Source organism: Colias croceus, chromosome 7 (assembly GCF_905220415.1).
Source record: "Colias croceus chromosome 7, ilColCroc2.1".
NCBI classification, from domain to species: Eukaryota; Metazoa; Arthropoda; class Insecta; order Lepidoptera; family Pieridae; genus Colias; species Colias croceus.
In genome coordinates, this window is record NC_059543.1 from 8,151,946 (window position 1) to 8,177,580 (window position 25,635).

The following is a 25,635-nucleotide window of genomic DNA, read 5'->3' on the forward strand; positions in this document are numbered from 1 at the left end:
CCCACAGACTGTCGACACGAAAATCTTTTAAAGGTCAATATGAAGCACGAGGCTATTTAAACGTCTGTGATTTTGTATTTCTGGGATGTTTTAATTATAAATTTAATACGCGATGTCAACTGCTTTTGATGAACGATCTGCAATTTGTAGGGCGTGTATAAACATGTGTAAAGGTACGATCTGCTGGTCAGTTTTATTAAAATAGAGGCAGGTTTATTGAAATTTAAAATTAATATTGTAAATTTTATACATATATTGAGATAACAACCAAAGTTATACGAATATTACATGACGCGCAAATCTCTGAAGGTGAGCAGCGATTTATAGAGCACATCTTTGTGAAGCTGATGCACAATTTCTCAAGCTCAATGCTAATTCTATTTATTTGCAAGTAACAAAACGCAATGTTGAATTCTTTATCGTGAAGGGTAAGTGCCCAACTGCAATTTTTTTCAGGGCGTCATGTTTTATTTTATGTATGAGGAAGTATATATTAGCCCTAGAAACCTTTGCATCTTTAATGCCAAAAGACACCAAAGGGTACGTAGGTATTTAGAAAACGACTCGATTTTTTTTTGGACAAGAGCTCTGATGTAACCAAGCTTTGTAATATGGTTTACAAGAAAAAGAATAGTTCCTTCATATAAAATAAACAAAGGGCTGTATTGTTTTTAACCTCACTACCTATATAAGTACATTATAATGAACCAAGAAAGTTCCCTTTCTCACAGCGAAGCACACGAAAACGTCCAAATGGTTTTAGTCTAAAACAGTTCCCATGTTCCGTATTCTTTAGTATCGTCAACTGTAATGTTCCGTACATTTAACATCCATCAGGGTCTAAGTAATAGCATCTAATAAGAATATACTGCCGCTAATATGTGCAAGAGATAATTTAAATACCGTCTTTAAACTGCAAATCTTCTCAATCTAGGCAGTATCGTACTCGTGATTATATTACTTTAATTACAATATTTTTAATAAGTTAGCTGTAATTATATTCGTTTGTAACATCTTATTTTTACTTTGCCTTTGTTATCACGTTTGATTTGCAATACAAGCAGTGGGGCTATTCAGCTGCTAATAGAGAATTAAAGGAAAAACATAATGATCTACAAATCCCGGGAGACTGTATAATTGAAAAAAAAAATGTAATAATATTATGTTTAGATATGATACAGATGAATAACCGTACATAACGTATAGGTATATAAGACAAGATTGCAGGAGAAATGTACCTAGTAATCTACACTAATATTATAAAGAGGAAAACTTTGTTTTTTTGTTTGATTGTAATGAATAGGCTCATAAACTACTGGACCGATTTTAAAAATTCTTTCACCATTCGAAAGCTACATTATCCACGAGTAATATAAGCTAGGTTTTATCCAGGATATCCCACGGGAACGGGAACTATGCGGGTTTTTCTTTGAAAACACGGGCGAAGCCGCAGGCGGAAAGCTAGTAAATAAATAAATAGTTAAACTAAGGAACAAAGGTAAAAGAAAATACGATAAAAGATAGACACAGATTTAATAAGCGATGTCTTCTAGGAAGATCGTAGCTAAAAACGGTAGAGCACAATATAAAAAAAATATGACACGTAGAATCTTGATATTGATTCAAATGTAGCCGTAGCACTTTAAGGCCGTGTACGCGGTCCGTGCGCTGTTTGGCTCAAATATGTGATTTTTCAAACCAGATTGTCCATCAACCACTTATCTTACAAACATATGAATTACTAATAATTTTAGGAAATTTTATTGTCTATATAGTTAGTTAAGAGTTTTTTTCAATTAATACAGTATTTGTGAATACCATCAAGATAACTGAGCCGATGATTACATGATTTCGCTTTTAGTGTCAATTTCGAAGCTAAAAATATTTGAAATCGCTGACAGATCTAACACACAATTTTTTTTAACTAACTGCAAAAATCCTTATTAAAATAGTTAGTTAAAAGATTTTTTTATTTTGGACTCCTAACTTACGAAATTAAAATCCGAACAATGTGAATTTTTTTAGAAATTATAGTCGACAAAATGATTATTTTCACCAAGATATTTGACTTAGTTAAATATAATTTTTACATATTGCAATAAAAGAACGTCTTACTTATAAGATAAAATTTAAAAAATCAACTAAGGTACCTCTATTATTTTTCTACAATTGTTTTTAAAGTACTATAAAACACTGCGCGCGACCCGATTAAAATCAGTCGGCAGCGAGCCTTTCCAGAGAGAGGACATGTTGCTCGGCGCTCTCCTGTGGACTTATGCTGTTCATAGTAAAAGGATAGCGCAAGCCGCGATCTATCGTAATAGATCGCGGAGATTTTGACTTGCGTTAAATTGAATAAGCCCTCTTAAGTGGACGGACGGTATAGACTGAGATATTACGTCCATGTTGAATCGATAACTTTAAGTACGTTTAAAGCGATCATTCTTCAAGCTAATCCAACTCTATTGTGAGCTGAAGCCAATAAGACATAATCTTGTCTTAAGCGAGCCTGCGTCTGGATAATGCAATTTTAAATGACATTGCAAAACCCGAGTAGATCCATTATAAAAGCGACGTTGCTCTGTGCGTTTCTGATAAATAGACGATGACTCGTTACTATGTAAACGTGTTCCGTTGACAACATTATTTTATCCAATAATACGCGATTTTATGAGCCGATAAACTTTAATCCTACCAACCATTCCCTGGCCGTTATATTAAAGAGAGATTTTAATTATTAAATCTCGATATCCCATAATTGTCTATTTCAGCATGACTATTAAGATATACCGATATGATACTTGTAAGAATGGTAATAATATTCAGCTATTATTCGTATCGTAATGGATTATAATACGCGCATAGAGCGTGAAGATCGTAGTAAAAGATTTCTCTAAGCAATTTTCGTATTTCAGAGAAAGGTATGGAAAGGATCAGATAATTTCTCAGTCCTTTGAAATTATAGAACCTAAGCTTAGAATAGATTAGGCGTATTTCATTGTGGCATAAATGATGATAGTATTTCGTTACTCGTGATTGTTTTGTTTTTATCGCCGTGTTTTGCAATTTACATTGTAACAGTGTACCCGCCAATAGAATTCTCGCAACAGACGATTATAAAAATATTTTGTGATTTGAATCGCCTATGCGTGGCTTATTTGTTAATCTACCAGTAGTTAGACGACCCGTTTGGCGCAGTGGTTTGTGGCTAGTGACCCCAACTTTGCAAGTCTGTGTGGTCAATTTTTACGAATAGAAATATATTTGTAAATTTTGTGTTCTGGTGACTAGTGTCGATATAAATACACAAAAAATTAATATATATCGCTTAACAAGTAGGTATTATAACAGCATTATACAGTTTGAAATTAAATATGCTTGTTTCAAATTTATTTTCGTTAATTTAAGTTACGTTTATACTTCTCAGTGTAGCAAAATGTGCAATTCCCTATGATATGTGTCGGTTATGACGTTGTATCTAAACTATTATAATAAATTAAATTATGATACCTATTTATTTTAAATTGACTCTACATTCAATACTACTACCCATTGTATTTAATTGTAATACGAAATGCATCAGATATGTTTAAAAGCTTTTTACTATAAGTGCTACAAGGCAACCGGATAGCGGAACCCGGAAGAAATAATAGTATTACGATAATACAAGTACCGCGATATGGAATAGCCACTGAAGAGCATAAACGCATTTAGATAAAGTTTTAGTGTTGCTTCATGAAAATACATTTTAACTAAATATGATGCAAATACCCGGTGCCTTGTAGTTCCTAGCAGTCAGCAGATTGCCAATAAGACAAGGTTTTAAATTAAACTGTGTAGGTACTGTGTTCAAGAAAAGCGTATTTTCATTTTTTCTTAAGTATTGGAAAGAAGTGAAGTTCGTTAGTAAGTTAGAGATTTGATAAATTTAGGAGCAAAATGTATAAATAACGTAATACTAAAAATTTAAAAAATTAGACACGAAAATGTTACAGTTTTATTTTGTGATGTAAATATAGCTGTAATTCGAGATAAGCCGATGTTAGTCTGCACTGAGCAAAGAGCAATGTGTAGGACGTAGGACTTTTATCATAAGACGATTTTTCTGAAAAGCGATCAGCGCTTGTTATAATGAATTGCTGTCAATTAAAGCAGTCATTGCTTTAAAAATAGGTCCAGTAATGAAAATTGCAGGGCCGCGGCAATTACTTGGCAAATCGTAGCTCGTTGCACTGAATAACAACAATCAACGAAACATTTGCCCCCGAGCGAAGCCATAAGACATCATTACTCGTTATTTACTTGCAGCCTCTTACAAGTTTTTTGAATAAAAATTTCTAGATTAGACGTCATTAACGTAGGCCAGATAGCGACGCGTCCCATGATAAATGTAATTACAGTGCAATTCGTACCAATTCTTTAACCGTTATTTAAAGAGCCAAATCGTCCCACAATTATGTGCTTGATATTTTTCTCGAACTTGATACGATTAATAAATAATTCAGCCCGGCTTCACCAACTCGAATTGCATTCTAAGAATTAAGCGTAAGGCCGCATGAGTTACCGTAGCGTCGATTTTGTATTACTTTATCTCTTTGTATTTAACGAACGATATTGAGTAACGAGAAGTAATCGTATGACTAATTGAAATAGTACACAGTTCTTTTATAACTCGCTGCTATGTTATAGCCAGGATTCTGTTTCATCGTGTTCTGGTGTCGTAACTAGAATCCTTGAAGATTTTATTACAAGTAAGCGATTATATAAATTAAGATGATAATCTTTTACGTATTTAGAGGTAATATATGTTATGTTTATAGGTTATAAATTTGATAATTTATTATAAAAATGGGTAATCTCTATTTATTACTTAAATATTAGCCTAAAATGAATTAAGAAGCTATAAATTAAAGTTTACAAGTATACGATACGATACGATAATACGGTCAGGGTTACCCCTGACCGTATTATCATAAAATAATAAAATTGAAGTAGATTTGGCAATATATCTGCTACGCCAGAACTTGGGTTTTCCATTATATTTTATGATTCCTTTTTATACAATAAGGACAAAAAAGAGAGTGTCGGTGGCCAGTGTTTATTTATTTGCTTATATACTTGTGTTATTGCAACTTAAAGATTAAAAATTAGCGTCATGTAAATACATATTCCTATTCTACCAGTAAGAACATTAGTAACCTTGTCACTGTTACCTTCGGAGGTCTTAAAGTATTGTTTAAGTTCACAATAGAATTATACAAACATTAAAAGAAAACATACAAGAATAACCTTCGCCAATGTTATGCTTACTATTGGAATTACAATTCGTACAATGTTTAATTTATTTTCAGAGCATTTATTACCGAGCATAAAGATTGAAAGGGATACTTTATAGTGTTTACACAAAGGAAAATAAGTTGTCATAGCTGTTACGCTTATGCCCCATATGGGAGCAGATTTACGTAGAGATGAAGCAGTAAGGTAGGCGTGCCGGCCGATAGCGCTGGGCCTCATGCGCCGGCGCCTGTGTATTTATGGCGCTGGTGCGCGCGCGCATAGCGTAATGTTTCTTGATAAACATCTGTGGAAAAAGCAAATACATCCTGTACAGAAATAATTTTATGCTGATACCATCTAGCAGTCTTGCAGAACTAGGATTATGAATTTGCTCGATGTTTTGATGCGAGAGATAAGGACGGGATATTGATTTTAAATAAGACAAATTGGACGCGTGTTCAATTACTCATAAATTAATGTATTATTGCACGCTGTGTTTATCGTATTAATATTAGATATTTAAATGCACAATTTGTTCAATTCTGCACACGTATAATTAATTCACGTTATCATCATCGACGGTTACATTTAAATAAATTTCAACCACAAGGAGGTATCTAGGAGCAAAAAACAATTCAAATAAGATTCGAGCACACGATCCGCGCAAGGGTAATTGCTTTTATGAGATTGGTTTCTACTTTTTGTGCGGGATGTTAATCTGTATCGAGTGTTGAGTATTACGTTACGGTGTGTAAGATAATTTGGATGATGTACGTGAAGCGAAATCCGGTCGCGTGACATGAAGGCATTACGCCGCTCTTACCATAATAATTAAGCACGCCTGTTAACTGTCAAAGCCTGAAGTTTCTTTAAATGGAAGTAGGCAGAGTACTTCTACGTCTCGATGTTCGTTGGAAATTTTTATCGCGTGCAAATTACTTGCAGAGAGCAATAATGATTCACGTGCATATGACTTTAATTGCTTGGATATTAATTATAGAATTGAATTTTTATTTGGACATGCCAAGCTTATCCCGTAGGCAATAACCTAACTGTTTATAAAATTTATGAAGAAGACTGGAACGTGCATGAGCAGTTATTAATTATGTATTATTTTATTGTTAAAAAAAAAAAAAAACTTAAACAATGATGTATTTGATGACGTGTATAGATATGGATAGTAATTATTATGTCATATTTGTTTATGTTAACACACACAGTTAACACACGTGTAAGTCGTTTGACGCATTCGTGCCATGTTTTATCTTTCTTTATTCGACTTCTCAAAAGGAATCACGAAGATTACAGGCTATTTGATACAGCTTCTGCGAAACTAAAACAAAATTAAGTCTAGCTCTATATAATTTTGTGAGCCTATTTTGTATGAACCAGATAGATATTTCTTTTATTGTTAATTCTATTGTTGTATTATTCTATCCTCGTATGAAAAATTGCTTCAATTGTTGTTATTGCCAATTGAACGCCGAAGTTGTTAATTTCTACGACTAAAAATATTCGAATATATTTATATTCTGATATTGTAATTTCTACTGTTAACAGGTTTATCTTGAAAAAAAAAATAGGTTCATGTAATAAAGTCGCATTAAAATTGTTAAACTGAAAGTAACCCTTGCCCTCGAAAGGCCATCAACAAGTCTTCGTAAGGAAATTACTTTTGAGATTTCTGTGTTAAACACAGTGCATCATCACGTAATTTAATAATATGTTTACAATGTACTACATTTTTGAATTTTGAGACATGATTTTAAGTGTGTTTCACGTATGATATATTCTGTGGATATATTGAAGGCGTAAGGAGCAGGCATCAACTGTCACGTGAAACATGGGTAAAATGTTTCTTTTTGGCTGTAAATCAGTGATTGGAGTACATTTTTCACCGAACACTCAACAAGTGGTTCGTTCTTAAGATTTTTTGTATAATTTAGTTCAAGACGGACTGATGGTGATAAATGCATTTTCGATGGCCCGGTCTCAAAACTCTCTCGATGAGAAATTAGGCCGCTAACAAACGATACTTTAACGCACCTTTTTTGGCCTTAATCACAATCGTTAAGTAATTAAGGAAAGATGTGAAAGTTTAGCACTTTTATAAGGTGCTCTTTAAAGTAAAAGTAAAAGCAGGCAAATTCTATGGTATAAACGGAAAATTGCCAAAATAATTGCTAGGCTTGCTTAAAAGAAGTATTGATACTTATATGTTTATTGTTTATGTACTTATATCGATAATTACAAAATTTTCTTTATGTGTACCACTGATTACATAATAGTTATTGTTTTACCTTAATTAGTCTTTCATAATCCGATAACATTGTTTCTAAAACTGTTGTATTCTGATACTTTTGCTGCTACGAAAAACGGTTTGGAAACTAAAAACCAAATACAGTTACACACTCAAAGATTGCTTGAAATAAAATAAAAAGCGGGTCAATTTACAAAAATAGTGTCTCCGATATATCGTAATTTTTGTTGCATTTTTGAGGTAGCGGCTACCGAATAATTCCAGTTTGTAACCAGAGCCGCTGGGCTCTTCGCAGCCGTCACTACGGATGAGACCGATCGAACCCATATTTACGTACTGCGACTGACGTGGTTTGATCCTTGAATGTATTTTATGAGGTAAGGAAAACAATATAAGTAAAGAGTATTTATGTCAGTTGTTATTTTAGGTGAATTTATTATTAAAAGTACTTAGGCTACTACTATAAAATTATTAAATAATACCAGGATTTATCTATTTATATTTTTGAGAAAATAATCTTAGCTTCCAAAATTATGCACTGCCATAGGAACTAAGTGCAGAATATTGATAAATTGGCCGATTAAAATATGGTAATATTAAGTTAAATTAATTGCAATAATTTTCCTGAGTGCTCTTAAATATGACCAAGAGTTAAAATATCGATTTTATGACTTAAGGACGTGCCTTATTTGAGAGACTTCCTACACGTGTAAACATCTATACAAAGAGGAAAATAAATACAAGTGTTGGTTCATTATTTATTCGTCCTAGTATATAGCTCTCGGGTATCCTGTAAGGGCGGATGGAATGATAGAGGCAACCGCAGAGAAGTCTTACAATCACTACACAGGTGTCGTCTGCCAATATTTTTTATTAGGATGCCTGTAATCCTTTGATCAGCTTAAATTCTTCTCTGTATCGGTTTAATTAAAAATGAGCGACCGTGTCGAATGAGCGAGCCAGAATAAATTTCTTTCTGACAAGTGAGAATAAAAATTGTGTTGCAGTTTTCGATTTAAAATATCTCGAAGCGTGGTATCGAATCGAATGTTTATGTACTTACCTATTTTTGGGTTTATATAATATACCAATCTTTGAAAGAATTATTTTTGGGCTTCTATGAAATACCGACGGGAATCTATTTAATACTTTTAAACTAGAATTGTTAATTTTATTTTAATTCTATAACCGAAATGGTTTTCACTAGGTACTTTGGTAATCATTGCAGGTAGATATCATGAAAATAAAGATTTTTAAAAATTACAGATATATATCTTGACTCAATAGATACATAAATAAGAAAAGACAATTCAGCATCTAAGTGGACCGCGTATGTAGAGTCGTGATGTAAATCTACCAACTCATAAACCATAACTGCATTGTCATAAAATGGAATGCGGGCACTTTACAAGAACAAATGAACGATCGAAGATAATAGTAATTCAGAGTAAATCATCCGGGTCAATGTGGAGTTATAAATATTAAACCTTGTTAACAAAAGCAAATTTATTGGATGCTTTGTGAACTGAGTTGAAATGGCTGTGTTGAAATTATTGTTAGTTGTGAAACTGCTCGGATTGAGCAATTAGTTCATTATTCTATTTCTAATTACTTAGTAGCTACGTTTGATCGACATCTACATATACATATGATGTCTCGTAATGTTCAATGTGTCGTGTGTATTTTTCATTTAATAATTACAATAAAGTTCAATAAAATTTTGCAAACATTTTTTGATAGAAATCTATCTCTGACGATGCATTGTGGAATGTTAACAAAGAGCTTGTTAAAATTTTTACATTAGTCAGAGCCGCTATCACATGCCTGAATACTCGCATTCCCTTTGAAAATTTTAATTCCTTCCAAGAATATTGCGTTATCTTTTATTTATGCTATATTTATTTGTTTGTCAATAAATATGACGCTGGAAGATATGAATAATTGTCGGCAGGGGAATTTGTGTTACCGTAATTGTTTGCATGATGTATGGGTACGAAAAGTAGCCCAGATTTTATCAGGATTCTCTGATAAACGACCTTGAATACAATGCACTTAAATGCAATTTCATTTTTTTATTTATTTCTGGCAAGGGCCATTTTTTATAATTCTTAACGCCTTTGTCCACTAAGCCTACTTTTAATAACGACAGTTTCATTATGTAAGTTACAAAAAATGGTTTAATCTGCATTTAACATAACTGCGAATGATTTTAGGTCATACTCTACTTTTTTTGAAAATGTAATTACCAAAATATAATTTTTAATTCACCGTGAAATAATCCCTTTACTTGTCACATACGATGTGAATGACCCTAATGTGACTCGCTGATATTTAGCGAGTAGCGGCTGCCATATTTATGTCAAACGTATATTAAATCACAGCACAATCAGTGGTCATCTTATTCGAACATTGGCATAGTTTCATGCCGGATTAAGCGCACTCACTCTTAACTGTGCTGACAAACTGTCACAAATATTTATTTGTATTTATAATTATAGTAATTGACTTTTTGTTAATTCAATGTTAGCATCGAGACATGACGGACGAATTAGGGGACTTACGTTATAACTGTAAATACTATCCTCTGACATCGCATGCTAAATAATTCGTAGAGTATATTAATGTAGATCAATTTAGATAACGGAGCTGTCAAAAAATAAATACTGCAAGCAGCAATTTTGTATTATACTACTTTTTAATGCTTTAAATGTATCAAGACATAATATATCATTTATTATTTGTAAAGCAATTACTTGTATACATTCAAGATGCAATTACATTCGAATCCCTCATATTAGATGATAGTGCTATGTCGGCGGTTCGCACCAATTCATTTTGTCAATGCAGTGCAGTCGCTCACTAGCAGGTGCGTTGTGCGCGCGTGCGTCCGCCATCTTTGAAAACAGCTGATTTCCCGCCAACACGTCGGTTGAGATTGAAAAGATACATTTTTATCGCGTACAAAATAATTATTGAATGATTTATTGACTGCATAATTGAGTGTTGTGATATCAGACTGATGAAGATGACTGTTAATCGAATAAGGGTCGTGGTGCTCGGGAGCGCGAGGAGCGGTAAATCTGGTAAGTCTGAATACTGTATTAATTAAATTTAATTAATGAATTGTTTTGAAAATAAAACAATAGCCTGCAAATATTTCTGTATGTTAAAATGTGGTTGTAATTGAAATCAATCTCATGTTCAATTCAATTAACAAATAATTAAAATACGTCAATCATCATAGAATCGGTCTTGATTCTTCTGGTCTTAAAGGTTCCATCCTATTATAATCATCTTCTTGATCGATCAGAAACATCAATTTATTGTTGATTATTTGAAATATCTTTTTTATTACATTCGATCTATGAGTAATTATAATCTATCAAAGCGCCTGATTGAAAAGTATTTTATTAGGGTGGTTTTTTAATTACTTACCTTCTATAATTAAGGATTGTAAACTTCTGCTTTATTTTTATTTTCAATGTAAAATATTGGAATCAATGTGCTTTTAGCTAGAGCATTTAACAAAAACGCTTGTGTTGAAACCATGGCTTTGATAGAAAACGTGTTATTTCGTTGTTTTTCTTTTCATTTTTTTATGTTTAAGTATTTTTAACATACTTTTTTACGTGACATTTAAACGAGACCTTAAGTATAATACCCTGTGATAATACCTAATAGTTTTATGATAATTTTAAACTCTATGACAAAACAAGTGTTGCAATAGGGATTTTTTTTTTCTTTATAATATTATCTTGGGATGCAAATATTTTGAAATTCTCTTTAGTTGTGTAAAACATGAATATTACGAGGATTTGGATTTTGTGAAAAATAATACAAATCTCTTATGCGCTCTAGCTCTATCGATCCGTCTTTCATGAACCATTCATTTTTTATTGAATTAAGTTTTGGTTGGATACTACTGTTTTTGTTTGAGAAACAATGAGCTTTTTGAAAATATATTTTCCAAGTAAAATAATTGTTTATACGACTCCATTTAAGAATACGTAGAGCAAAATCTTTACCTACTCTAGCGCTCTTCTCTATAGAATACAAGATAAAAATTAAACAATGAGGGTAATATCAAGTGGAAGGACACTTTGCTACGTTGGTTAATTTTAAATTTATCCAATACAACGCTTTAGTGAGATCACAAAGAACTTTTAACTTAGTGGATACTTAATTTGACTTTTCTATAAGAAAAGTAGCAAGAGATTTCGTTTCGTTTCGTTTGTGTGTGTTTCGTTTCGTTTCGTTTCGTTTAACTGAATACTTTTTGATATTTTTTATAAAAGGATTAAGATCTGTTACAATTTGGTCCTATTACGTGACCACAGCTATACAATGGGACTGGGTACACCTTTTGCATACTGGTTTCTTAACGACTTATTTACTTCTCTGGAACTCAACTCAACAATATAGATTATAGTCAAGCTCTAGCTAACAACGCGTGTGATAAACAAGAAGTTTCCGCGCCGTCATTATCATAACCTTGAATATTTATATACATTGATTGCCCTCAAAAACCTGGAAGTAATTGCTTATCAGGTCACACACGTATGAAGTAAGCGAAACCGCTTACGCAATGACTTTCACACCGCATTATTCGTTTGACGCGCGCAGACAGTTTGTAATGAGGGAAATTACTTTGTTCTGACGCGTGCTCTGTAATAACAACAATTGTTAATGTTCCATGGAATAATGTATCATAATATCAGTGCTTAAAAGATAAGCCCTTCTATGTCAATAGGTTGGTGGCCGATTCTGCAAAACTAATCACAACAGCAAACAAGATAACGCCTGGCATGCGACAATGAGCGAATTGTAAACTTCACTCTTTGTTCAATGCATATTTCTATAAATTACGTTGTTAATTTGTACAATGTTTAACTTGTGTTTGGTTAATAAATTCTCGCTGCTGGAAGTTTCCAGTGTTTATTATATTTTACAGCGCGCAGCTCTATAGATTGCAATAATTTCCTTTTCGTTGTTAAATTTATTATAATAACATAATACTGATCTTTAAAATTTTGTGTTCATAATAATTTTGGAATTAGTTTACCGATGTTTTATTACGGGGTGGAAACTGTAAGGAATTTAACAACTTGAAGTAATATATTTCAAAGATTTTACGACTATTTACAAAAGATCAAAGTTATCTGGGTATCGCATAAAAATTTCAACGTTCATCCCAACCACGGAAACATGCACGTTATGTGTCCGACACGCACTTGACCTTTTATTTTTAACCGCACTTGTTCGGTTGCCTGAACTCTCTTGAAATACCAGAAGATTAATCATCATCCAAAAATATTTTTAAAATTCTACCGACCTTTAAAAAAAATTTCACTCTACATATTCATGACTACATAATATGTGATGCAGAATAAGATATCGACCCAGTATTATATAATTACTTACGTTGTTCGATTTAATGTCGTGACCCTTCGTTAAATCTTAATAATATTACTTATCGTAAGTGACCAAAGTACGAAGGCTTTCGTAACGTTTAAGATCTTGGCACAACTTTTAAATGTAATATAGCGATCACGTAAACCTTACTGTTTCCACACGTTTCCAAAAACGAAAGGATTGCATTAGGATTTTACATTCAAAAATTAAGTAATACATAAATCGATTTGTTAACGTTGAGATTGTTGATAAAACGTTTCTTATTAATATATTATAAACTAACGTAATACTGATAATGATGTATATGCGAAACAATATCTATCGAACAGCAATTTATAAACAGTATCTGGTAGATCAGAAAGTAAGATTTAATGAACTATAAACATTACAGCACTTGCTAAGAATTAACAAGACAGAACATAATATAATTACTGAAACAAGGCATCTTTCTCTATAGTCTATCCTGTCTAGTGACGCTAGTCTAGATAAGCTGACACATAAAATATTTTGAAGACACTAAACTGCGGGGAATGTGCGGAAAATCATATTCTATGTTTAACTTTACAACACAAATTGTACGGAGGCGTTGTTTATTTTTGCTGAACACGTTGATTCAGAACGTACGATGTTCCTATAGTTTATCTGTAAATAGTCATGGGTGGAAAAGTTTTCCTGTGAATTACACTACAATAGATAGTAGACTGGTTTTCTAACTATCTACGCTGTAATCTTTGTGGTGTTGAAACATTGTACATGGCTCTCGAAGACAGTTTAAAAATGATTCTTATTTTCGTAAATTTTAGTTCAATACCACCATAGCTTTCAGGATATTAAATTACATTATTAAATAAGCTCCGAATTGACCGTGATTCTGCGAAAGTCGTTAAAAATGTCATTTCAAGTTAGAATTATCTGACATAAAGCTATTTTATGCTTAAAATTATATCTCAATTCATCGATAATGTCTATAAACAGTTTTCATTCAATATGGTGTTAATAATCTACAATACATTGGTCGTTTCATTCGACCAGACACATTAAGAAATGGCACTCACCCCATTAAGGTACCGCTTTTGCCATTTGACTCCGGAAACCTTAAAATCGGTAAGAGCAATTTCACACTTAATGTTAGCGTATTATTCAGTGTAGCTTATTAGATACACAATTTACATGTTTTCTGCAATTCACATATGAAGATATAACATTATTTCTCAATAATATTATTCCATATTTTCTAACAATAACAACTGGCATTAAAACAACATAAAAAGTGTGTTTAACAAGGTGAAGAGATTGTAATAACATATTGAATAAGATGTAACAGATTTTCAAATACTTATAACATAAAATTCCAGATTCAAATCACAGTCTGATAAAATATCTAAATTAGGTCTCAGACATGAAATTACGGTTTTAAATTTAGACCAATCGGACAAATTGATTACTCGTAAATAGTACTGTATTACCTCTCGTTATCTATCGTTATCATAATATTATGATTATGTCAGACGTGCGCCTAACGTGTCGATTGGTATCAATCGTAATTTATATAAAAAAAAAAATGTTAGAGATTACATTTCTTAAACTTAACCACGATTGTCTTGTATCAAAATGAAAAAATGAAATTCAATGTCCTGGATGATATCGTAAAAATATAGTCTAGACACTAACTACTATAGAATAGGTATTCGCTTTCTTTACGGCTGATTCTTTTGCGGATTCGTAAAAAGAGTCCATAGTACATAATCATTAGGTATGTTGTTAAGAAGGACTTACAAAAATACTTTATTATTATCTTCATATATTATGTGAAAAGGAGGAGAAGATTAATTGCTAGATGTGAATATTAAAAATTTAATTTTCTTCTAACCACAAACCTGTATATTTTGAAACCTATTAATTATCTAGATGTAAAAATAATACCTAGTGATAACAAATATCCCGCTTAACTTGAACCATAAATTCTCAACATAAATGCAATAATTATTTTTAATCCGTGAGTCGTGATCTTCTAACCAGTTAATCGTTACTTAATAATGAGCTGCTACTATGTAAAATAAATCGTCTAGCGAAGCAATAGAAAGTATAAACAATAAGTTGGCGAAAGTTAACATAAGAGAAATTGATTTATTGTGAAGGCAATCGGATGTCGTTACGGGAAACACTTAAGATATTAACGTAACAATTAATATATATGAGGTAAGAAGTGACGATGTCATATTGGGCAATATTCGTCAATAGATGCTTCTAATGATGTTTTCGCGCGGTATCGAGTGGTTGTTGATGATTTTAAAACGTAGCAGGTTATGCAAATTGACTGTTTAATCTTTTAAGATTATTTTTATAATGTTGGTGAGTTGTTAAATTTAATGGTTAATTGAAATTGAATTATCATAAAAATAAATAGTAAAATGTCTTTTTCGGATGTTATAAAATAAATAAATTATATTTTCAACGAGACCAAGTTGTGGTTTGTGAAAAGGGGAAAGCGATTTCGAAAGAGTAAAACACACAAATTTCGAGTTATAGAACTGTGCCATCAATCACGGCTGTCCCACGATTATGTGATTAGTATTTAGCTATAGGGCATGCATTCGGGTTGCGTTTGTGCCTGAGGCTGTAATAGTTTAACTTGAAAACATTTTAGTTAATGACCCCAATTTGAAACAAAACTGCAGTTTAGACAGAATAAGAGCTCTCGTCAGTATTCCGGGAATGTGAGCAAAAGTTAATAGCCAAAATTCCGTTAATCGAGATTAATTATGTCCGTTATTTATATATTCTAGGAGGTAGCAACGTTGACAAGTGAGCATTTTAGTATAGTTGGTTCTTTGATATGCTGTTCCTCTTGCTATTTCGGTTACAGTCCGGGCTGTCTGGCTGGCCGCAGTGGTTGCGTTTATTAGTGCGCATCTTATCTGCACAGGAAAATATCCTTAATTTAAAGTCATTTTTTAACGCATAATTTTTAATCTTTTGCCTTTAGATAGATCCATTAGACATACATTTTTTATTGCAAGACGTTTTTTTCGTTGTTAAATAGGTGCCAGACGCAATTTTTATTTCAAAATAATTAAAATATCATCGAAATAAGTGAAATTCCATCAACATGAGTCCCCGTGAAGGATAAGTAATCACTGTGTTACATATACTATATATAATATTCATTTTACTATTTACAATTTTTTGCAACAATCTACCATGGTGCCTCCTTTTCCCAACGAACCTCAAATAGGACGTTAAATGTAAACTTGATAAAAACCAAATACATATCATCAAATTCATATTAATACCCAAAAGTGTAATAAATATGAAAGCATCTATTAAAGATATTAGTTTACTAATTATTTAATATAAGTATTAAAAAAGGATAGTATAATATAAGAAATAAAGTTATTAGTTGCTTATTTTTTAAGCGGACTCATGTTGATGTAATTTCACTTATTTCGATGACATTTTAATTATTTTAAATAAAAAATTGCGTACGCGGTACGGCACCCATTTAACAACGAATAAAACGTCTTGCAATAAAAAAAATATGTCTGATGGATCTATCTAAAGGCAAAAGATTAAAAATTACGCGTTAAAAAATGACTAAAGTTAAGTATATCTTCCTGTGCAGATAAGATGCGCACTAATAAACGCAACCACTACCGCCAGCCAGACAGCCCGGACTGTAACCGAAATAGCAAGAGAAACAGCATATCAAAAACCCAACTATACTAAAATGACTTTTTTTAAAACGTTGGTAGCTCCCGTACCAATAGGACAAAAATTAAATATAGATAATAGGTTCAGTTCTCTAATAAATTATTACATTATTATTGAATTATATCCCTTGCTGCGCATTTCATAAATCTGTTTACTAATACCGCCGATTGGTCAGTAATTCGTTTGGCGCATTATTTATCGATACCGAAAATACGTTGGTATTATGATTAGCATGATTGAGAACAAATTAACGGCCATTGTTCGCGGGCTGTTTCTTGATAATTTTGACACAAGTAATTACCTACAAATTGGGGCGTATAATCACGACATGGAGCTTGCAGAATGTGTCTCAGTATCATAGATTGGGAGCGTTCAAATGCCAACTGCAGTTGTATTTATAGTGCGCGTTCAGCCACATGCCGCCTCGGCCGTAGGAGCGTGACTCATCCGCAGTGTCTGCTGGGACAGCCGTAGTTTACTCACCGCCTTATCTACGACCATCACTGAATTTGATATTCGACGTGTATCCGAAATAGCTGCTTACGTTGCGTGACGTATAAATCGCAATATTGAGTACTGCAGTACAAGCAGCTCTACTCACTGCTATTCCTGTATGTTGAAAAATATACGAGAATGGATGTATTTCAACGTATAATTTCAGTTGCTATTAAAAATAAGAATCGGCCCAGTGAGGAATCCAACCGACCTCGATTGATTGTTATTTGACTGCGGCGAAAAGGGTAAATGCCCAGATTTGTAAACTGCTTTTTTAATTTTCTCGTCACGTATAGATGGTGCTTTGTCTGCCAATCACTGCAATGTTTTACACTTATTAAAAGAGGTCAGATAAAGCAAACATAAACTTTTACTCATAAATGCTTTTTCCTGCACATATAATTACATTAGTGCTATCAAATGCCGGTGTAAATAGTACATTCAAATGATTGACTGAATGATTGCAAACAAATCAGCAAATGTCTCACCTTGATCCAGTTAAGAGCTTAGTTAATAGGCGTATCTCCCATCAAATACGTTTACTTATCTAGACTTTCAGGTCATGTTTACGACGATATTGTTTAGAAAAATCACCTGTCACTATCCCGCCGGTCAGAGAAACTCAAATTAGCATGGCTTACAGCGTTTTGGAGAAAGCTTATGAAGTATTTAATTGAGCGTTAAGAAAAAACAGCATTTCGCGTGAGGACCAGTCGATAAGGTGTACCGTCAAATATACTCAGTCGTATAACAAGGTGGGATTAGAGTTAGCGATCACCTTGATGCTCTTCAGTGTTCGTTAACATTTACTTCTCGCTATCTCACGAACAAATTGAATTAAATTGTCTTGAGAAGGGTCACTGTAGTTTAGGTAATTATGCACAACTTCGTATCTTTTCGTTTATATGTATTTTATGAAGTATTAAAATTGATCCATAACGATATTGAAAGAACAGAGCTTGATTAAAACTTAAAAGTTATTTGTAGCGTAAATACATACATTTTAACGTTGATATACTCAATATTAATACTTATCCTAAAATAAACCAAAATGTAATTAACAAAACATTGTTATTTACATTTTGGTTTATTTTAGGATAAGTATTAATATTGAGTATATTGATAAAGTAAAGGCAGATATAATGCACTTTGTAAGAAAGTATATTTTTCATTTTAATGCAGAATCAATCAAGCCAAATCGTTTCATTCACTTGTCAGTACTGAATGTGTAAAGAGTAATGTCTCTCTGGATTACCTTGAACTGACGGTTATCTACAGTGAAAGTGTTTCATTTAAATGTTCGTTAAATTATTTATAATTGCAATTATTGGCGCCTGATAGGCGGATTTTAAAATATATCTGTTAATAGCAATGTCATTGCTGCATTATTTTTTTGACGTTAATTAGCGCTCTTAAAATAAGTGTACCTGTTGTTTTGATGTTATTTATTCTAGACTTCAGTATATTATTTCCTGAACATGTTTAATATAAAAAGAATATATTTGTTCTCTACTGCATTATAATAATAAATGTAGCCTCATAAAGCCTATTACTAATCAATAAGGATACCATTGACCTTTATACAATGCCATGTTTATAATACATTGTATTGATAGAACACGGGGTGATAAATCTATCAAATAAATTAAACCCCATAAAGCATACGCGACGACCTCATAAGATAAATATTCGATTCTTATGTACATGCAATTGTTTCGAGTTCAATAGTACTATTAATCATTGCACATGTAATATAGGTCACATGTTTCAGTCACGTTGTGGTCCAAACATAGCATTCGATCTAATAGCTCTTGACAAGCTATTGTAACCATAAGCAGAAGCCTGACTTGATGCAATGAAATTTATATGTCTCTGGCATACCGCATAAACCATAGACCATATAGTCAATGGAGCTTAAATAGCGTGCAATGTGAAAGTATCATTTATGAACAAGCCTTATTTTTAGAGCCGAACGTTATCCAAACAAATATTTTTTTAATCTTTTTATGGCTGCGTAGAACATTAAGTACGCACATGATTTTCTTTAAATTAAGCTATAAAATATAATACTATCACATAGACTTCTACTTAATAGGGCACGTATATTTCAATTCATATTAAATGTAGAGAGATTAGAAGAAACAATGCGGCCAAGAATCTAATTGAACGGTTTGCTTTAAGAAATCAATTACTTTATCTCACTATATTGCAATTGCAACAACTATAGCGATATGAGAATTAAATGTGGTTGACATATTGTTATCAAGCGAGTATTGAGTATTGCGACACGCTGCTTTCAACTGTAAATATATTCGTATGGATTTAATTAACATTTTTGTAATAGCAACATTGTGTTTATGTTTGTTGGTAATTTAAATTGGAAAAGATATCTAGCACTTGCAATTACGTAGCATAATATGAAGCTATTAATGTAATCGTGTTTATTTACTGTTTACCATTTTATTTCGGAATCAAGTGCATCCATTACCTTTTCCTGGGCAAACGCCAATGTTTTTTGGTATAAACGCAATGTTGTAGCTGATGTAGAGATGTGTACTGCTAAAATAAAATTATAGATTCAGCGATAATAAAATTACAGACTCGAACTGAACGCTGCATGTGATCTCGAAACGTTTTCGTGTAAGCTTGTTTTACGCGGTTTGCTATAATTATTTAACATTTAATATGTGTAACGGGATTTCAACGTAAAATAATTTAAGCAATAAAACGCCTATAGGTGTAAACTCTTGCAGAATGTTCGTTGGAAACGTTTCTTACCATAGATTACTGTATATCGCTTTACAACATTTTGATAGCTCATTCGCAGGCAATTCTACCATTAGTGTTAATTTCAAGTCCTTTGTTTGCTTTCCCACTAATTGCACCTCGTTGTGATATTCTGGGATACAACTTTTGTAACAACTTATAGCAATTAGTTGTTAATTGCAACTTTCTCTTTGCATTTAATGATCTGATATGGCTTATCTATAAAATTTTATTAATAACTCTTTGCCGGTTTATATAATTGTATGTTTTGTTGCAGCTGTCGTGGTGCGGTATCTGACGAAGCGGTATATTGGAGAATACAGTTCTACTGGTGGTAAGATACTTATTTTCACACGAAATGTTTTAATTAAGATTCCGTACCCATATAAATATACCGTATGTTAATATCATTGTAAATATTAAAGATTTAATTAAGAAACATTAAATTAACGCAAATGCATAAATTATTTCTATCGTATTAGTGTGTTTAACACCTTATATAACATAATAACCGTATGAAATGTCTATATAATGCACGCTAAGAGGGACAAGACAGGTCCTTATCTGCCAAGCTTTAGGTGCCAATAATTTATTTGCGATATTGGCAAGTGGAGTTAGAGCCAAGGTTAGCGGCAACCGAACCGATGTTGCTCGGCCGTTGACTTGAAATATGTGATGAAAAATCAGCATTCCATTAATATTACGTCACTCCTTTCTTTTCATAACATGATTAATGCGAAGAGTGTTGAGATTTTGAAGTGATTTGCGATTTGCGGTCCAAGGACGCTTTCAACTAATGTAACCCAAATTGAACCGATTAATCTTGTAGTTTTCAGCTCATTTATTTGAAAGTGTGATGAAATTTAATTAAATTGGTTTTGTTTTAGATTTTCTTTACCAACATCGGGCGACGTTTGACGGCGCGTCTTCGGAAGTTGAAGTTCTTGACACATGTGGATGTGCGGTATGAAGCTTTCGTAATTACTAATCTTGTTACAAAAATAATTTGTTTCAAAACGTGAATAGTTCGGACTAGAATAGATGATGGAAAGGTAGTTAAATTACTAGTTAGATTTATGAGTTGTAAGAAAATAGATTTTGTTTCTATGTTATTAAAAAACAACTGAGCCAACTTCACTTGTACTAGGTATAATGAAAGTAAATCTGTTAGTATTTAATATTTATTATCATTCGACCTCTTAACTACTGAACGGTTTTAGATGAATATTAATACATACACATTGTAAGAAGGACATTACTTTTTAATCAATAAGGTGTGAAATAGGAGAACGAAATTCGATTCGGGGAACGGCTGCCTTGTAACATGTAGTGTGCGCCAGTTAATATGTAATAGTGATACGGATAAATAATTGCACTCGACACTTGAGCACGAATGATACGTCAGTAGGTATATCATTGTCGAATTATTATTAAAATTAACTAGCGTACCTATATTCAAATGTTGAATACATTGATTGGTTTATATCAGTATTGTACATGCTACATTGACTGTGGAATTAGATTATAAGACAATTGGTTTATGTATGAGAATACAGCCTACAGGCGTTATATCATGTTTAATTGTTGATAAAGTTTCTCAACATCAAATCGCCACTATCCTAATAGACGAGCTAGCTATCTTGCCCTCCCGAAGATCCGAACGAATTATGGAAGGCGAACGGCAACATACGAGGGAGCACGTTTCTATAACGGATTGCCAAGCAAATTAAAAAGTGTAAACTCATTCATTGTATTCAAAAAACAATTAGCGAAACACATCCTGGAAGACCACACGCTCAAACTTTGAATGCAATGAATGAGTACCTCACCTAAACTTATGTTTATAGTATGTAACTTACTCTAAATTTTTAATTAACTAACGAATGATATTTTTTATAAATACCTATGTTTTAAATTTAAGTTTCTCATGTAAGTGACTTAATGTCTTAATGGGAATAAATGTCTTTAAACCTTAAACCTTAATTGAAACTAATAAATAATCATAACACTAGCTAGACTATGGAAGAATTCACAATTAGTAAATAAATAAAGATTATGTACATAAAATCGTGACATAGTTACAAATTTACAATTCACAAAAGAAAAAGAAAAATTTCCTTCAAATGTTCTTTTTTTGTATTAATAAATGTATTCTTTGTACAGAAACGTGGCTGCTTAGCTGAACACCTCCGATGGGGCGATGCGTTCGCAATCGTGTATTCTGTATGCGACCGACGTTCGTTCTTGGCTGCGTCTGAGTTGCTAGCGTTGTTGGAACGGACTCGGCTGCCTGGCTGCACAGCTATAACTCTGCTGGGCAACAAACGGGATTTGGAACATGCTAGGTAAGTTAAGGGACTATGTGTGCGATTTTATTTGTATGAAGGTTGCGGAATGTGAATTCGGCGGTGTCTGAGTTGCTAGTGCTGGAACGGACGCGGTGCACTGCTGACATTCTGCTGGACATGAAATTATATGAGTGATATAAGGTCATTTTATTTCTTAATACAAAGAGCAAGAAGCACCTACCTAAATCACAAAAAAGTTTGTTAATTTCTATCATCAAATCTTTCATTTAATTTTGCATCTACTCCTCAAAGTGTGTCACAATTAGTCGCGTGTAAAACGTAAAAAACCGAGTATACAATATCAAATCTGCGCTGCTTTAAACATTTTCTCTTTACTTATAGTATAGCGATAAACAAGTTTATGTCACGATAGTTTAATAAGTTAACACATTACTTTTACTCAAGCGTCGCGGCGGCGATACTAGAATGTCGAGTGGCGCCGCTCGGCTTTCTTGTCATGCTTTAGGTAAATGCCGCGGATTAACCGGATTGTGAGCTAATTGTTTACGCATTATTGTAAAATGAAGGATGGTAGCTTTACGGTTTCACGTTGACTACATTTTTTGAATACTGTTACAGGCATTATGAAACTGTAGGAGTATTATGTGAACTTTTTGTTGTGAGATGTAAGCTATATTAAAGTATCTTGATATTATTATGCCGTTTGTTAGAGTTTATGCTATTAGTAACGCTAAATGAGGTAGATATTATTTCTCTGTTTATAAATGTCTCGTAAACATAAACATTAAGAAATAAATGAAGAAGGCTCGTTATCACTTTCAATTCCGAAATACTTTCTTTTCCTTACTATCTTGCTTGTAAACACGCTTTTCCTGTAATCAAAGAAGCACCAAACGATACTGGTTACGGCGGTAATTGATGGTTAGGTTTTTAAGGGCAAGTTTTGTTTTATTATACTGTTGATACACACACGGCAGTTAACAATTGCGTTTCCATAGTTTATTGAAATTTTTATGATCTTAATTAGAGAAACACAAGTGTCTTATACTGCAGGATAAAATAGTTAAAATGCATAATCTATTTATTTTGACGAAACCACTATAGACTAAAGAGCCAAGTTTATACACACCGCGTCTAAATGAAACCCTATTCCCTATTAATTTTTGTTTTAATAAGCACCATATAGTTACCCGCCCAATAAGTGCTGTGTACAACAAAATGCTATACTTCAAAATGTATATTGAACGTTACTTTTCGTCACACAGAGCAGTGAAGACCGAAGAAGGGCAAGAGCTATCCCTCCAATTCGGGTGCCAATTCTATGAAGTATCTGCGGCGGAGTCCTCTGCTGGGGCGGCGCTGGCGTTCCAAGCACTTTTGCGTGAAGCGCGCTCGCTCGCTCTGCTCCTCCCGACGCCGAGACGAAAACTCGCTGCCTATTCTGTTTCCAAGGTATTTATATTTCTTATATCTTATGAATAAAATTATTGTTTATTATTTATTAACTATCTGTGCCTGGCTTCCCCTTTGATTGGTCGTACCTACTAAGACATAGGTTACACGCTCAGTCTGGCGTCATTTCAGTCCATCAGTCTGCTCAATGACGGGAGAATTATCGTCTAACCGGTTGACTGACGGACTGATGGTTCAGAATACCCGTGTTTTTTATCGATCATTCTGGCATCAGTCTAGACTGAGCGTGTAACCTATGAATAAGAAACCTTTGTGGGCTCATGCACAATAATTTGCCGAAGATCATCACATGATTAATATACGATGCATAATTTAGGATTGTATATTTATTTTTATACAGGTATACATTCAAACTCCGCATATTATATTATAATTATTTAAGTTTGTGAATAGATCAATTATTTAATTCAATTATTCAAAACTTTGACGACTTGTGACATCTGCCACGGAATAAATACTCTGCCAACCCGCACTTGGCTAGCGTAATGAATAATGGCTTGAAACCTTCAGCCCCTGTAATGGAAATATAGTCTGATCATAATGACTGATATATAATATTATGACGACACTAAGATATAAAAAAAAATTATAGCTTTCAAATAGTGCAGTTAACTAGTTATGCAGTTTATAAATTTTTACAAATATTTGAAAAAAAAAAACACAATTTTAATTTACGTCAAGACTCAAGAGAATCTTGAGGCTAGGCTTTTTAATGTTATTGATACCGATTTCGATTGCGATAGTGTATTTTTATTTCCACCTCACAACATTTATTTGTATTCAAATAATATAGAGCTAAGATAATAATATATAGAAATAACAGGCAGATTGAAAAACTAATAATAGAATTTTCTTTTGCAGGTAATAGGCACAATCTTAGGTTTGAGCAATAAGAGTGTACGAAAGAAACGACCATCACTAAGCATATGATCTGCTTGTTTTTCTGACTGGCTTTTGTTTACTCCAAGACGGAGTTTATTTTTGCTCTGCAAATGCTTTTAAGAGTTAAGCCAAGGTCGAAAGGACTGAGGCGTTCTATGGGCTCTTTGAGATTGAGAGGACTTTTGAGGATTTTCAAGATGGACTGGCTACGCTACTGCAGTGGTATATTGTTGGACAAAATTGCGAGCTTTTCGCCTTTGTTACATTTGTAATTTAAGATTTTTTGTATTCATGTTCGTAAGGGGTGTCCTTACATATGTTTATGTCTGTATAAATAGTTTTTATTACAAAATATTGTGTACCAAAATAGACAATACTTGGCAACAGTAATATTTTTATACAAATGTTTGTACAAACAATTGCCTTAATGTTTTTTGAATTGATTCATTATAAATACCCACATTCATTCAGATTTTAAGTAAATATTGTTAATATAGAAATCGTTAATGGTACTTTTGTAACTGTATCAGTAATATATATTTTTGTAAATAATAAGTTGATCCCACCTGTGTGATAATATTAAATATTATTTAAAGACTGTAATTTGAATCGTGGACCATTTGGGGTGCAATTTTTGTAGTGTAATGTTATTATACCTACTCCACTATTATATTAATAGCGTCGTTAACATTTACTGTGAAATTTATAATATTGTGTATTATGTTTAATAAAATGTTTGATAAAAAATTCTATTCGTTTTTTTATCTTACCTTTTTTTTATAGTGGGGAAATCTTCCAAAGATACCCACGGCCCCCGGGGAAGGAGCCAAGGGTTATGTCGGATTCTCACCGACTAAAACCCCACTGTGTTCCGTCGAGCCGCGCAGTTAGCCGGGGCCGCGGGTACTCTTAGAAATCGTCCACTACTTCACCTACTTAACATTTTCGTTACAAGCTCTATATTATTTTGCAATTGTAATTTAAAGTTTCAAATCTGCGAAACATAAAACGGCATTGTCGAAAGTGCATTCAATAATAATCATATTTTAT

At 32.9% G+C, this 25,635-nt stretch overlaps 1 protein-coding gene across 1 annotated transcript; it reads left to right on the forward strand.

Moving 5' to 3' along the window:
* The first annotated feature begins 10,287 nt into the window (after positions 1-10,287).
* On the forward strand, positions 10,288-25,335 carry LOC123693326 (ras-related and estrogen-regulated growth inhibitor-like protein). The gene is made up of 6 exons (XM_045638368.1): positions 10,288-10,620; positions 20,199-20,255; positions 20,809-20,885; positions 22,085-22,266; positions 23,496-23,682; positions 24,565-25,335. The coding sequence occupies exons 1-6, from the start codon at positions 10,557-10,559 to the stop codon at positions 24,631-24,633; spliced, it is 636 nt and encodes a 211-aa protein (XP_045494324.1). The 5' UTR covers positions 10,288-10,556; the 3' UTR covers positions 24,634-25,335.
* Positions 25,336-25,635: the final 300 nt, after the last annotated feature.

What these genes read in the sequence shown, in the direction of transcription:
- LOC123693326 (XM_045638368.1), top strand. Translation starts at nt 10,557, where the DNA reads ATGAAGATGACTGTTAATCGAATAAGGGTCGTGGTGCTCGGGAGCGCG. An exon ending in AGAATACAGTTCTACTGGTG is followed by an intron (nt 20,256 to 20,808) that starts GTAAGATACTTA and finishes GTTTTGTTTTAG; the next exon opens with ATTTTCTTTACCAACATCGG. An exon ending in CGGGATTTGGAACATGCTAG is followed by an intron (nt 22,267 to 23,495) that starts GTAAGTTAAGGG and finishes TTCGTCACACAG; the next exon opens with AGCAGTGAAGACCGAAGAAG.